The sequence below is a fragment of the Canis lupus genome, unplaced genomic scaffold (genome assembly GCF_011100685.1).
Source record: "Canis lupus familiaris isolate Mischka breed German Shepherd unplaced genomic scaffold, alternate assembly UU_Cfam_GSD_1.0 chrUn_S554H716, whole genome shotgun sequence".
In the NCBI taxonomy this organism is placed as follows: domain Eukaryota; kingdom Metazoa; phylum Chordata; class Mammalia; order Carnivora; family Canidae; genus Canis; species Canis lupus.
In genome coordinates, this window is record NW_023331493.1 from 24,966 (window position 1) to 38,767 (window position 13,802).

At 40.2% G+C, this 13,802-nt stretch overlaps 1 protein-coding gene and 1 non-coding gene across 2 annotated transcripts; both read left to right on the top strand.

Annotated features, from left to right (window-relative positions):
* Positions 1-631: 631 nt before the first annotated feature.
* LOC119879285 (putative ankyrin repeat domain-containing protein 19) lies at positions 632-12,513 on the top strand (the record flags this gene model as incomplete). Its single annotated transcript, XM_038589636.1, is given in 5 exon segments — positions 632-767; positions 770-800; positions 4,992-5,106; positions 5,264-5,437; positions 12,466-12,513. Coding segments are annotated over 5 exon segments (504 nt in total), but the record flags the coding sequence as incomplete, so codon positions are not given.
* Positions 1,027-1,139, top strand: MIR8864-3 (microRNA mir-8864-3). Its single transcript, NR_128862.1, is given in 1 exon segment — positions 1,027-1,139. It is a non-coding gene; the product is annotated as a microRNA mir-8864-3 (primary transcript).
* Positions 12,514-13,802: the final 1,289 nt, after the last annotated feature.

Here is a 13,802-nt window from a genome sequence, read left to right on the forward strand (position 1 = left end):
GAGAGGAGAGAGAGAGAGAGAGAGAGGCAAGACCATAGGCAGAGGGAGAAGCAGGCTCCCTGTGGGGTGTGCGATGCAAGACTTGATCCCAGGAACCCCGGATCATGACCGAAGCCAAAGGCAGATGCTCAACCACTGAGCCACTCACAGGCCCAGAAGACTACATTTCCACACCCCAGAGGATTTTGCAAATGTCCCCAAATTCTCAGTCATCCCACCAACTTCTAAAGGGAAGCCAGCCAGCTCACAGGGGATCTCAGAGATTTGAGAGGCTTGGGCCTCCTCGCATATATGCTTGGGCACCCTTGGCCACTGCCCTCTGTGCGCATGCGCAGGGATGCCAGCTTCTGAGGTGCGCAGGCGCATTCGCATTTAGCAGCGTTGCTAGGTTACACTGGTTCTGCGTAGGAAGATTCTAAGTCGTTGGGCTTAGTCCCTGAGACATTGAGGCGAGGCCCACTTGCCTTATTGCTGGCGCGGAGTGTATCGCACTAGAGGCGGTGAAAACCTGTGTCACTGAAGCCTGTCGGCTTCATTATGAAAAAGAGATCTACAAGCGCGGAATGGGTGGGGCCTGCTGCGCTTCGGCTTCAACCTCAGGCCTCTGAGGGTCAGGTCGCCGCCTATGACTATGACTGTTGACAGCTTCCACAGCCCCGGTCCCGGATACCACATCAGATATCAAGATCTCCGGGGAATCCACAGAGCTGTGATTGAGGGCGATACAGAAAAAATGCAGGAGATACAGCAGTTGCTGGTTTTGGTTTACATGACTTAAATAAAAGGGACAGGAAGAACAGGTAACAGGGCTTTTGAGGCGGGCGGGAGGAGTCGGGGCGAGCAGTAGAGGGGCTCATGACATTAAAAGCAAAAATTCTGGAGTTTGATTCAGCCACAGACACAAAAAAAAACGCCTCTGAATCAGAAAGTAATATTAGCAAAATAAAAGAGAATGTACTTGCAAAATATTTACAACATATGTTTTGGAGAAAAAGAACATCTTCGTTTTACAGGGAAGTTATTACAGGAATGAGATAGGGGCCCCTGGATGGCTGAGTCAGTTGGCCTCTTCTGACCTCCTCTCAGGGTCATGATCTCTGGGTCCTGGAGCTTAGCCCCTGGTGAGGCTCCCTGCTCAGTGGAGAGTCTGCTTTTCTCTTTCCCCCTCCCCTCTGCTGGTGTTCTTAATTTCAAATAAATAAAATATTTTAAAAAGAGGCATAAAATCCCATTTTCCATCTCAAGCTTTGTGAAGATAAGGAATGATGTTACTTATACTACTTAAAATTTAAGTTGTTTTGGACTTTTCAGATAGTTTGGTGGTTATGTACCACATTGAAAAATAAGTATTTCCTTGAGCCATGAAGCTTATTGATGTAAAATATCTTTAGGAAATAATTAGAAATAAATAATATACAATATGCTATTCTCAGCACTATTTACAATAGCAGTGTATTAAGGAGTCACTTAATGGCCTGTATTCGTAAATGGCAGTGTATCCAGAGGCTGGACTACTATGTGACCACTGAATGTGGCAGAGATAATTGATACACATTAACATGCAAAGCTGTACTTTGGATCATTAAATGAGTGAAAAATTGTTTTGATGATACATACATATAAGCAGACAATGGTTTTGAGTTAGCCAAAAAGATGTGCAAATATAAAATTAGTTATCTTCAAACATTTGGATTCTAAGTGGATTTTTCATTTTCTTAAAATCTGTGATTTCTATAGGAAAGATACATAAAAATTCTAAGAAAGGTTTATTATCAATGAACTAATCCAGGAGAACAAGAATATGAATCTTGTGTAGACAAAAAATAGTTTCTACTTATTTACTTTAAAGAGATTTTATCGATTCATTTGAGAGAGAGACCAGGCAAACAAGCAGCAGGGAGGGGCAGGGGGACAACAAGCAGAAACCCATGGAGCAGGGAGCCTGATGATGTAGGGCTCGATCCCAGGACCCCTACACTTGAGCCAAAGGCAGATGCCTAACTGAGTCACCTAAGCGCCCCTCTTCCTATTCAAAAAAAATTGATGGGAGAGGATTGGTATTTTCTAACAACCTTTAGCCTCTTCAGAACTAAGGGGAATATTTTTATCTGTATTGTAGGTTGTATTACGCATACATTAAATATATACATACGGTTTTATTTATTTTTATTTATTTTTTTAAGGATTTTATTTATTTATTCACGAGAGACACACACAGAGAGAGAGGCAGAGACACAGGCAGAGGGAGAAGCAGGCTCCATTACAGGGAACCCGACGTGGGACTCGATCCTGGGTCTCCAGGATCACACCCCAGGCTGCAGGCGGTGCTCAACCGCTGCGCCACGGGGGATGACCTATACATATGTTTTTATTATGTGCAGCTTTATAACATCTAATAAGTGAACGGTTAATGATTTTCTTTTGGTTAAATCCTTATAAAAATAAAAAAATACAAATGGTATTGCAAAACCTTATAGAATTTTTGTTGTATCCCTCTTCTGAAAAAAAATTAAAAAATAGCAAATACACATTTTATTGCTATTTCAAAAATATTAGTTTACTTCACAAAAGTTTTCTTTAAAAATATTGAACTTTCTTGGTGCCTTGGTGGCTGTTTGTTGAGCATCAGACTCTTGATTTTGGCTCTGGTCATGATGTTAGGATTGTGGGGTTGAGCACCCTGTTGGGCTCCATGTTCAATGGGGAGGCTGCTTGAGATTGTCTCCCTATCTCTCTGCCCCTCTGCCCTTCACCGCACTCCTGCATTCTCTTTTTTCCAAGAAATAGATAAATCTTTAAAAACTACAGAGCTCTCCAAATGAATTTTTTAATAATAAATTTATTTTTTATTGGTGTTCAATTTGCCAACATACAGAATAACACCCAGTGCTCATCCCGTCAAGTGCCCCCCTCAGTGCCCGTCACCCATTCACCCCCACCCTCCTCCCCTTCCACCACCCCTAGTTTGTTTCCCAGCGGTAGGAGTCTTCATGTTCTGTCTCCCTTTCTGATATTTCCTACCCATTTTTCCCCTTCCCTTCTATTCCCTTTCACTATTATTTATATTCTCCAAATAAATTTATGTATTCTTTCAGTCCATTTATTTCTCAGACAAACCTGAACACAAGTTATGTAGCAGACATAGTCTACTCAGGATCTTTTCAATTTTAACAAGACTTCAGGGACTCCTGGGTGACTCAGTGGTTGAGCATCTGTCTTTGGCTCAGAGAGTGATCCCAGAGTTCTGGGATCGAGTCCCACATTGGTCTCCCCGTGAGGCACCTGCTTCTCCCTATGTCTGTGCTTTCTGTCTGTGTCTCTCATGAATAAATAAAATCTTAAAAAAGAAGACTCCATGTTGCCCAGTATGAGCAAGATGAGAAATTTTATGTATTTAGGTTTTAAGGCTTTCATTTTTAAGTAATCTCTCTACCCATCATGGGGCTGGACATTTAAGGACACATGCTCTACAGACTGAGCAAGCCAGGCACTCCTAAGATGAGAGATTTTATTTTATTTTGTAAATGATAAAAGATGTATTTATTGTAAAAAGAAAAAGAGAAGGTCATGGGAGGGGAGGAATAGAAGGAAAGCGTGGATCTCAAGCAAAATCCACCCTGAGCATGGAGCCTAATGTGGGCGTCTGTCTTCATGACCGTGAGATCATCCGAGCTAAAACCAAAAGTTGGACACTCAGTCAACTGAGCCACCCGGGTGCCCCTAGGTGAGAAATTTTAAATGGAAGTATTAGGACTTAATCTCACGTGAAGCTTTTCCTTGGAACTTCCTGTCAAAGGAAAACATTTCTGAATCAGAAATTGTAAAAGATTACCTTTACCTGCCCTTTTGACATTGCAATAATACTAAATACTAATATTGGTAATTGAAAATACTTGATTTCTATGAATCTAAACATTTTCTATTAATTAAAATGCTTAGTAAAATGAGCTCCCACCACCCCCCCAAAAATAAAAGAACTCTCCCCGTTTATTTGAATCCTGAGTTTCTTTTGACTTAAAATCCCTTGAAACTTAAAGTAAGGGTTGCTTTAAAAACATTCTTTTGTTCTTTTAGTCCTCTCTTCTCATAATGCTTTCAACTACTGAAAATTATTTTAGCTCTTGAACAATGTAATTCCAAGCATAGGACTAGAAGTGCAACAGACCTGTTGTATATGTCACTATTATTTCACTTAAGACACACCGTAGATTGTATGATGCCCCACTATTTATGTACCAAGAAGAAATTTTTAGAAATCATGCCAGTTATAGTTTTAAGACATTTTGAATTAGAAATTGGATTCCGATGTCAGAGATATTAAAAGGTGACAAAATGAGCATCTTGGAATCATTGAAATAGAGTATTCTTGCTCATCCTTAAACGTAGCTGCAAAGTGGGCATAATTGGATTGTTTTCCCTAATTGTAGTGGGTCTTTGTAAGTTGTAGTAATAGCTATAATAATATTTGTGCTAGGAACTAGTATTCTAAAACTTTGCATGGATCCTCATTTAAGGATCACGACAAGAGGTCTTGTGAGATAAGTACCTTTTATTTTATTTATTATTACTATTGTTTTGTAACCTCTATAACCAACAGGGGTCTCGAACCCCTGGCTCCCGAGATCGAGTGACATGCTCTTCAGAGTGAGCCAGACAGGCGACCTGAGACAACTATTTTTATGCCCATTTTGTGGATGAGGAAATTGCGATAAGGCTAAATGGTCACTGTGAAGCGACAGAGTTAAAGTGGGAATCAAACCCAGGTTGAGCTGCCTCCTGAGGTCATGCTCTTCCTAAACAGATAGGCTGCTCTTTTAATAGAGCGGTGAAGAATCACTAATAAATATTGTACTTTCTTCCAAAGAAAACTAAATCTTTGTTTTGGAGTCATGAGAATAATACAGTATTTAACATTTACAATTCTGTGAATTAATTTGAATGTTTTGGAAAGGTACACTGTAATTTCCTGACAAGTCCTTTCATGCTCACAGGACGGCTCTCCACTTGGCGTGTGCCATTGGGAGTGTAGATATGGTGAAGATCCTGGTACTTTCTCAATGCCAGCTAAACCTCCGTGATGGAGAAAACAGGACAGCTCTCGTGAAGGTGGGTGGTCACACCTATGTCTGCCTGAGGTGGATTGGATTGAAGTCCTTGGAATGAACATTTGTTGCAATTAAACATAACTCATTGGTGAAACTTGTGGCATGTTTCCTTTCAGTTCCCAGAATTTACATTCTGTTTCTCGTTATAATGCTGACAGGCTGTACAATGCCAAGAAGAGGCATGTGTAGATATTCTTCTCAGAAAAGGTGCTGATGTAAATACTAAGGATTTCAAGGACAACACCGCTCTCCATTATGCGGCCTATGAGGGAAATATCTCAATAGCACGCAAGCTGCTTTTGAATAAAGGAGATATAGAGGCCAAAAACAAGGTACAGGTCAAGTTTTTTTTACAACGTATTTCACATTATAAATAAATAAATAAATAAATAAATAAATAAATAAAAATCAGTAAATCAATCAGTAAATAAATAAATGTAGCTGCAAAAGGTTTTTCAACATGTATATGTAGATATATTTGTACTATAGCACATATATATATGAAGACATCGACACTGAATTTTATACAGCAGGTCCTGTCATCATGGAAACAACTCCAAAACCAAGGCAGAGGGAGGGAAAGAGAAAAGTAATGCATATAGTAAGGAAACATTCTGTCTGCTAGCTACCCTTCCACCCCAGAAAGAAAATCTTCCCCTTTGTGCCTGGGAGTAGATGGTGCCCTCAGAGCCCACAAAGGATTGAAGGCCTAGAGGGGAGTGTGGTGTTGATGGAGGCCGAAAGCTGTGCAGGGGCTTAGGAAATGGATGCTTCTGGGGATGAGTAGGAGACCGTGACCCAGAGGAGTAGCTTGGGTGAATGTAAATGGGAGGAGAAAGCAGCAGGTTGTAATAGGCCTTGGGCACTCTAGGCCCTAAGGTTCAGAAGATGAGAGCAGGGGGATCAGGTCATGACATCCTACAGGTGGTATCTGCTTGTGCTGGTAGCCACTCTGCCAGCCATGTACCACGGTGAGGCCTCCCATTCCGGAGAGTAGCTCCTGCTCAGCCTATGTAGTTCCTCAGTGGGGTGGTAGGTGTGCATGGGGAGCTGGTGATGACCACACTTGCCAGTCTCCCTGTGCTTTCTTTGACGTGCATTACCTTCAGTCGCTGCCCTTGCAGAAACACTGTTGTGTGTCATAGATAGGGTCGATTTTTCATATTTGGAAGCTCAAACATTTCCTGGATGAAAATATTTTGAAATAACTGTCTAAGCTTTTGCTTTAAATAACACTTTTTATTTTTGAAGATTGTATTTATATGAGAGAGAGCAAACATGAGTAGGGAGGAAAGGCAGAGGTAGGGGAAGAAGAGGCCTTCCCACTGAGCCAGGTAGCCTGATGCACGGGGCTTGATGTCAGGAGTGGGATCGTGACCATAACCAGAGAGAGATGCTTGACCCACTGAGCCCCCCAGGCTTACCATAATACTTCTTCCTTCCTGCCTTCCTTTTTTTAATTAAGCTTTTTATTTATTTATTTTTTCACCTCACACTCTGGGGTTTATGTACTTATTTTATCTTTTAGTTTTTTCTTTTTAAATTTTTTTAGTTGGAGTTCAGTTTGCCAAGAAAGAGCACAGGACCCAGTGCTCATCCCGTCAAGTGCCCCCCCCTTGGTGCCCGTCACCCAGTCACCCCAACCCCCCACCCACCTCCCTTTCCACCATCCCTTGTTTGGTTCCCAGAGTTAGGAGTCTCTCATGTTCTGTCCCCCTCACTGATATTTCCCACTCGTTTTCTCTGCTTTCCCCTTTATTCCCTTTCACTCTTTTCTATTCCCCGTATGAATGAGACCATGTAATGTTTGTCCTTCTCCGATTGCCTTACTTCACTCAGCATAATACCCTCCAGTTGCATCCATGTTGAAGCAGATGGTGGGTATTTTTTGTTTCTAATTGTTGAGTAATCTGTGGTATATGTCCACAATGGAATATTACTCAGCCGTGAGATTTTATTTTTTGCGGGGGAGTGAGCATGTACAAGCAGGGGGTGTTGTGGGGGCAGAGGAAAAGAAAGAGAGTAAGAATCTGAAGTAGACTTTGCGCTGAGTCTGTCGCAGCGCTGGATCTTATAACTCTGATCATCACCTGAGTTAAGACCAAGAGTCAGATGCTCAACGGACTGAGCCACTCAGTTGCCCCTAAATAATGATACCTCTAAAGAAGCATTAGAGAAGGCAAGTTTCTTTTATGTATTTATGGCAAATATTTATGAGAACACAGAATGTGTTCTGAAACTTTATTTTCAAAAATGTTTTCTCACCCAGTTTGTTTTCTTATTTAGTGTCAAACAACAGAGGAAAGCAAAATTTGCCTTGGAAATAGGCTTTGTCTTAAAACACAAAACAAGTGTATTTTACAATATCAAATCTTGCTGCTGTTGAGAAGTTCCTATTTGATCAAAAAGTGATTGATTAACACGGTCAGAGTTTGTCTTTTATCAGCCTTGACTTAAGAGGGACAAAAGAGGGGCAAAGGAGAAAGCAGTCAGGAACATGCAGAGCGATTTAGAAATTTGGCAAGTGAGGGGAAATATCAAGACAAGGTTTTGGGATTGTGTTTGTTTTTCTTAGTGTTTATGTTTAGGTAAGGAGTCTTCAATTTTCAGGGATAATAATTCTTACTTTACGAACCAGTGAGTGTGTTGTAAACTTATATAGAGATCAATTCTAGGAGGACTCTAAGGACATCAGATTGGCAGTAAACAGGTGGTTGAATGGGCACAAAAGGGACGCCTGTGTGGCTCAGTGATTGAGCATATGCCTTCGGCTCAGGGCATGATCCCGTGGTCTCCGAATCGAGTCCCACATGGCACTCCTTGAATGGAGGAGCCTGCTTCTCCCTCTGCCTGTGTCTCTGCCTGTCTCTCTCTCTCTCTCTCTCTCTCTCTTTCATCTCTCATGAATAAATCAATAGAAATCTTAAAAAAAAAAAACAAAAAGTGGACAAGCAGAGGAAAGAACACAGTATAGTATTTTGCAGCTATAGCCACTTAGATACGAGTCTAAACTCTGCTTGCAAATCTAGAATGTCTTGATGGGAAGGATGTAAGGAGTGTGTAAATAATGGAATCAAGTTGCATTTTGAGTTTACTAGTCCTTGTTCTACCTCTAGCCATGGAAATTGAATGCAGGTTTGATAAGTGACTCATTTCTGTTTTTGGCTGAATCCTCAAGTGATAGGGAGAATTGGCCACATAGGTGAAAGAGGAGACTGGCATGGTTGTGTACTGTACTAGTTCTCAGCTAGACTTGTGCTGGTGAATCACAGTCAACTAGGGAACTTTAAAAGAATTTACAAGCCTAAACTGTCCCGTGAAGATTTCGATGGAGTGAATCCAATAACGTGTGTACGCAGAAATTTGGAAATAGGGTTTTGAGATTCTGTTACAACTCTTGGCTAACAACTACTGAATGGGTAGGTATACATATACAAATTTAGAGATGTAAAAATATTAAATCTCTGGAAGAGATTTAACTGAAGTTGGATACTGGCTACTTCCTTCCACTCTCTCCAACATTAGCCTTTCATCTGTCTGTATCTCTTTGAGAATTACAGATGAAAATTATTGGTCATCTCGTTGGCTTGAAAAATAATTACCTTTTCTTCCAACTATCAGTCATTCACCGGCACCCAGATGGGAAGTCTTTATGAGTAGTCTTTTAATAAGTAGAGTCTGACCCTTTAAAGATTTTACGTGTTTTGCTACCATTCTGATTATTACAAGCAGGGTTTTCCCAATTGCAGCAGTAGAAATCCGTGAACCTTCTTTTTTAGTTGAAGCTGTGCGATAGACTATCTTAGGATGTCTTTCAAATTCATAGGGCCCTGGCATAGTGCATAATCACTACTGTGTTAAACATTCAGCATGTAGTTAGTGACAATACAGATGGTAATTGTTTTAATAACTTTGCTTCAGCATTCCTCTGAACTCCTGTCTGTTCGGTTAGCAATGTGAGGGAAGTAAATACAAATAGATTGTAGTTGAAACAAGCATTGGAAAATTCTGACAGTAGGTGTTAATGAGTCTTCACAGCAATTTTCCTTAGAAGGTGGGGCCTAATTTGTTGGTAAAACATGATCCTGATGCTTTAGGAAAGGTTTGATGTCCAAGTGTTTGTTTTACGCACGGCCATTGGAAACAGTCACAGCAAATAGAAAAACACAAGTAGGCTATAGACTAAATGTGGCCCCCGGATGTATTTAGTTTCCACTGTCAGTTGAGCTAACATTTAAAATTATGGCACGCATGTAGAACTCTGGATTTTGAGCTTTTCTTACAGATCACTTCTGGTACCTTGAGCCCATGCTGCTGTTTGGTATGCTGTGCAGAGGCTGTCCCTTTATAGGAGGTGTGTCTCCAGTTTGCTCGTGTCCCCGCCTAGGTTCTTCACTGACTCGTGTCACCTGCTTTGCCTCCATAAGCACTGAGTTTACAATTACTGTTTTATGGTATATGTTGACAAAGATTTCAAGATTTTCAAGACACTCCATATTTAATTTGTAATTATATTTTGTATTTTATGTTAATTTCTTAGGATTGGGATTGAATTTTCTGTTTCTTTGTCCTTATTTTTTTCATTACTTTATTCAGTAATTGATGAGAGACACACAGAGAGAGGCAGAGAGCTAGGCACAGGGGGAAGCAGGCTCTCTATGGGGACCCTGATATGGGCTCGATCCCAGGACCCTGGGATCATGATGTTCACCCTCTGAGTCACCCAGGGCCTCGGGATGAATTTTCTAAGTTAAGAATTGAAAGTCGTTTTTTTTCACAAACATTTTTTCTATATATGTACAGTAATCATGTACCTTTTGGAATATCTGCAAGCCATGTGAAGTTAATCCTGGTTCTACTTGGATAGATTATGCATATTTCAGACAGTATTCTCTTTCTCCTTGGTATTATTCCCTAAATACGCAATTTATATAGTAGCTTTTATTATACTAAAAATAATCCGTATAAAGCAGTATTAGAATTTTTGAATAATAGTTTTTACTTAATCTCAGTTTCCCAACATGTAAACACCCAGTGCTCATTCAGTATTAGAATTTTTATTGGTAAGTCATGACATTTTTATTTCTGATTTACACTTAGTCTAAATTATAAAATAATCATAAATAGCAATGATAATAGAAACTAGAATACAAACAGGTTTTTTTAGAAGTAGATGTGCATTAGGTTCTCAGAATGAGTATAGTAGAGAATAAAATCTCATTGACTTATTTCACTTAGCATAATACCCTGAGTCAGTCAGAGAAAGACAATTATCATATGATCTCATTCATATGTGGAACTTAAGAAACAAGACAGAGGAGAAGGGGAAGAAGAGAAAAACTTAAACCAGAGAGACTGAGGGAGACAAAGCCTAAGAGACTCTTAATCATAGGAGCCAAACTGAAGGTCACTGGAGGGGTGGAGTGGAAGGATGGGATAACTGGGTGATGGACATTAAGGAGGGCACATGATGGAATGAGTCCTGGGTGTTACATAAGACTGAGGAACCACTGACTTCTACCTCTGAAACTAATAGTATGTTGTATGGAACTGAATTTGAATAAAAGGGTAAAAATGAGAAAAATCTCATACTGAGCTTTCTAACAGTTAAGAAAAAACTTTATCATGGTATAATAGGAGAAAGTCCAAGGACTATTTATTTAGTTATTTATTTTTAATATTTTATTGTTCTTATTTTTTATTTTAAACAAAAAAACCCACAATTTTTTATTGGAGTTCAATTTGCCCACATAAAGAATAACACCGAGTGCTCATCTCATTGTGGGCCCACCTTAACCAAAGATTATTTAGTATTAAGTGGTCAAAATTCATTTGAAGCTTCTTTCTTTTATTTTTATTTATTTACTTTTCTTTTTAATTTTTAAAAGGTTTCTTTATGCATTTTAGAGAGACAGCACACACATGCACAGGCTTGTGGGGGTGGGGGAGGGGAGAGGGAGAGGGAGAGAGAGTGTCTTAAACAGACTTGGTGCTCAGTGCCAGGGGAGCCCCGAATCCAATGTGGGGCTGGATCCCACGACCCTGAGATCACACCTGAGACAAAACCAAGCGTCCCTCAACTGCCTGCACAACCCAGCTGCCCTGAAACCTAGCTCTTTTCATTCAGAGTCCATCTCCTTAGTGACTCATTTGGAGCTGGAGTGTTTTATGTTGACATCTGGGATCCCCATACCATTGATAGATGAGAATCCAGCAAGTTTGTACAACCTGGAGAAAACCCTTACCTTTATTGGAAAGTTCTTAAAACTATATCCCTGGGAACTCTTGTTTCTCAAGTATTAATGTTTGCTACAAAAGAAGGAATTGTCAAATGGGGATAAGCAAATGTAAATGGGGTTCATTTGTGCTAGATGTATAGTGCAGTTTTGTAATGTTTCACAAACATAGATGATCATTGAATCTTTCTTTTTTTTTTTAAGATTTTATTTATTTGTTCATGATAGTCACAGAGAGAGAGAGAGAGGCAGAGACACAGGCAGAGGGAGAAGCAGGCTCCATGCAGGGAGCCCGACGTGGGATTCGATCCCGAGTCTCCAGGATCGCGCCCTGGGCCAAAGGCAGGCGCCAAACCACTGCGCCACCCAGGGATCCCAATCATTGAATCTTTCTTTTGGGGCACAGTATCTCTTGCAAATCATGTGTTCTTTGGAATATAATTGAAGAAACACTACTCCGGAGATATCCATTAAAATCAGTAACGATACTTTAAATATTTACTACTATGTTTTAGAGAGTGGAGATACAGAGATAAAAAATAACCCCTCCCCTCTAGAATCTTTTGGTTTAGATGGTGCGGAATAAAATAACTAGGGTATACCATGATATATTGTGAGAGAAGCAAAGATTCTTGGAGCCAGGCAATGTTTGAAGCGAGTTTGTGGAATGACTGCAGGTAATCTGTTGAAGAGGAAGAGGAGGTCTATTTTATTATTTTTATTTTAGTTTTTAAAAAGACTTTATGTTTTTGAGAGAGACAGAGAGTGAGCAAGCAGGAGAGAGAGCACGAGTGGAGGGGAGGGGCAGAGGGAGAGGGAGAAGCTGACTCTTTGCTGCAGAGGGAGCCCAAGGTGGGACTCCATCCTGAGACCCTGGGATCATGACCTGAGCTGATGAGCTGAAGGCAGATGCTTGACCAACTGAGCCACCCACGCTCCGTGAGAAAGCAGTATTTTAAAAAGAAGGAGCAGCTGGTGAAACCATGGAGGGCTGAGAACGAAAGGGCTAATTTTATTTACTTTCTATGTTACATGTTTAAGTTACAGGATCGTTCAGAATTTTTACGATTCATTATCCAAATATGTAATTTTGTAAATTATAAATTTTGTTTGCACTCCTACAGGATGGCCTCACACCGCTTCTAGTTGCTGTAAATGAAAAAAAGAGAAAATGGTGGCATTTTTATTAGAAAAGCAAATATAAATGCAGTTGACTACACTAACAGGTAAGGTTTTTTTTTTTTTTTTTTGGTGAATCTTAGTATTTGGTCGAGAGTGGTAACAATTTCTCAAGGAGAAAGTTTAACTTATTAATAAGAAGAGTATTTATAAGTATAGTGAAAAATGTCAGCATGTGATCGGTTAGGTAGAAAACAATTACTCTGACAGGACAAGGTGAAGAACATTGTATAGTATAATTCAGAATCCTTTGTAATATAGATTGATGTCATTTGCAATATTTTTTTTTTCTGTATGATTTTACAGTAGCTAAAAGTGTTTCTTGTTGAAATTGTGAGTTTTTTCTTTTTTAGCTCAGAGCTTGATGCCAGAGTCCGGGAATTGAGCCCCACATAGGGCTCCCAGCAGGGAGCCTGCTTCTCCCTCTGCCTATGTCTCTGCCTTTCTTTCTGTGTCTCTCCTGAATAAGGAAATATAACTGAGAAAAAAAAATTTAGAGAGTCCAAGCAGAAACCTCTGAAACTGTCTCCAAGCCTTCATTTGGTAGGGTATACCAAAACAACCCTAGCAGAGGTGCAGTGGGGATAGTGCTAAAGGATGAAAGGCTGGTGAGCTCTATCACATTTCTGCTTGATTCACTAGTCTGGCCCATTCAGAGAAGATAGATTGTGGCAAATATCTGTAGTTACTGTCAACTTAAACAAAGAGTAATTCCAGTCATAGTTATTGTGCGCCTCTTATTGCTTCCAGAACAGATTGATAAGACGTCAGGTACATGGTATGTGTCACCACTGATTTGGCAAATGCATTCTTTTCTAGTCCGCTAGTGAATCAGAAATAGTTCATATTCATAGAGTATAGGCAAAGTGTTCATTCATTTAATTTGCCTCAGCGTTTTATTAACTCATGGAGCTAGACCATTTGAACATCCCCAGAATATCTCATTGGCCTATCATATTGACACCATGCTAATTTGACATGAGGATCAGTAAGAGGCTATAACGCTTTGGGCCCTTGGTAAGACGGCATGAATTGACATATCCGTGAAGTTTTGAGGCATCCAGTGGGCATGCCAGGATATTCTCGCAGGAGTGAAAGAAAAATTGCCACATTTTGAATACCTTTTCACAAAGACAGAAACTGGGAGACCTCTTTGGGTTCTGGAGGTAGCATATTTTACGCCACTAATTCTCAATGCGTTGGGGGTGGGGTGGTGGGAGAAGAATTCTGCTCCTCAGGGAGCATTTGGCAGTGTCTGGAGACCTGTTTTTGACATGTCAAA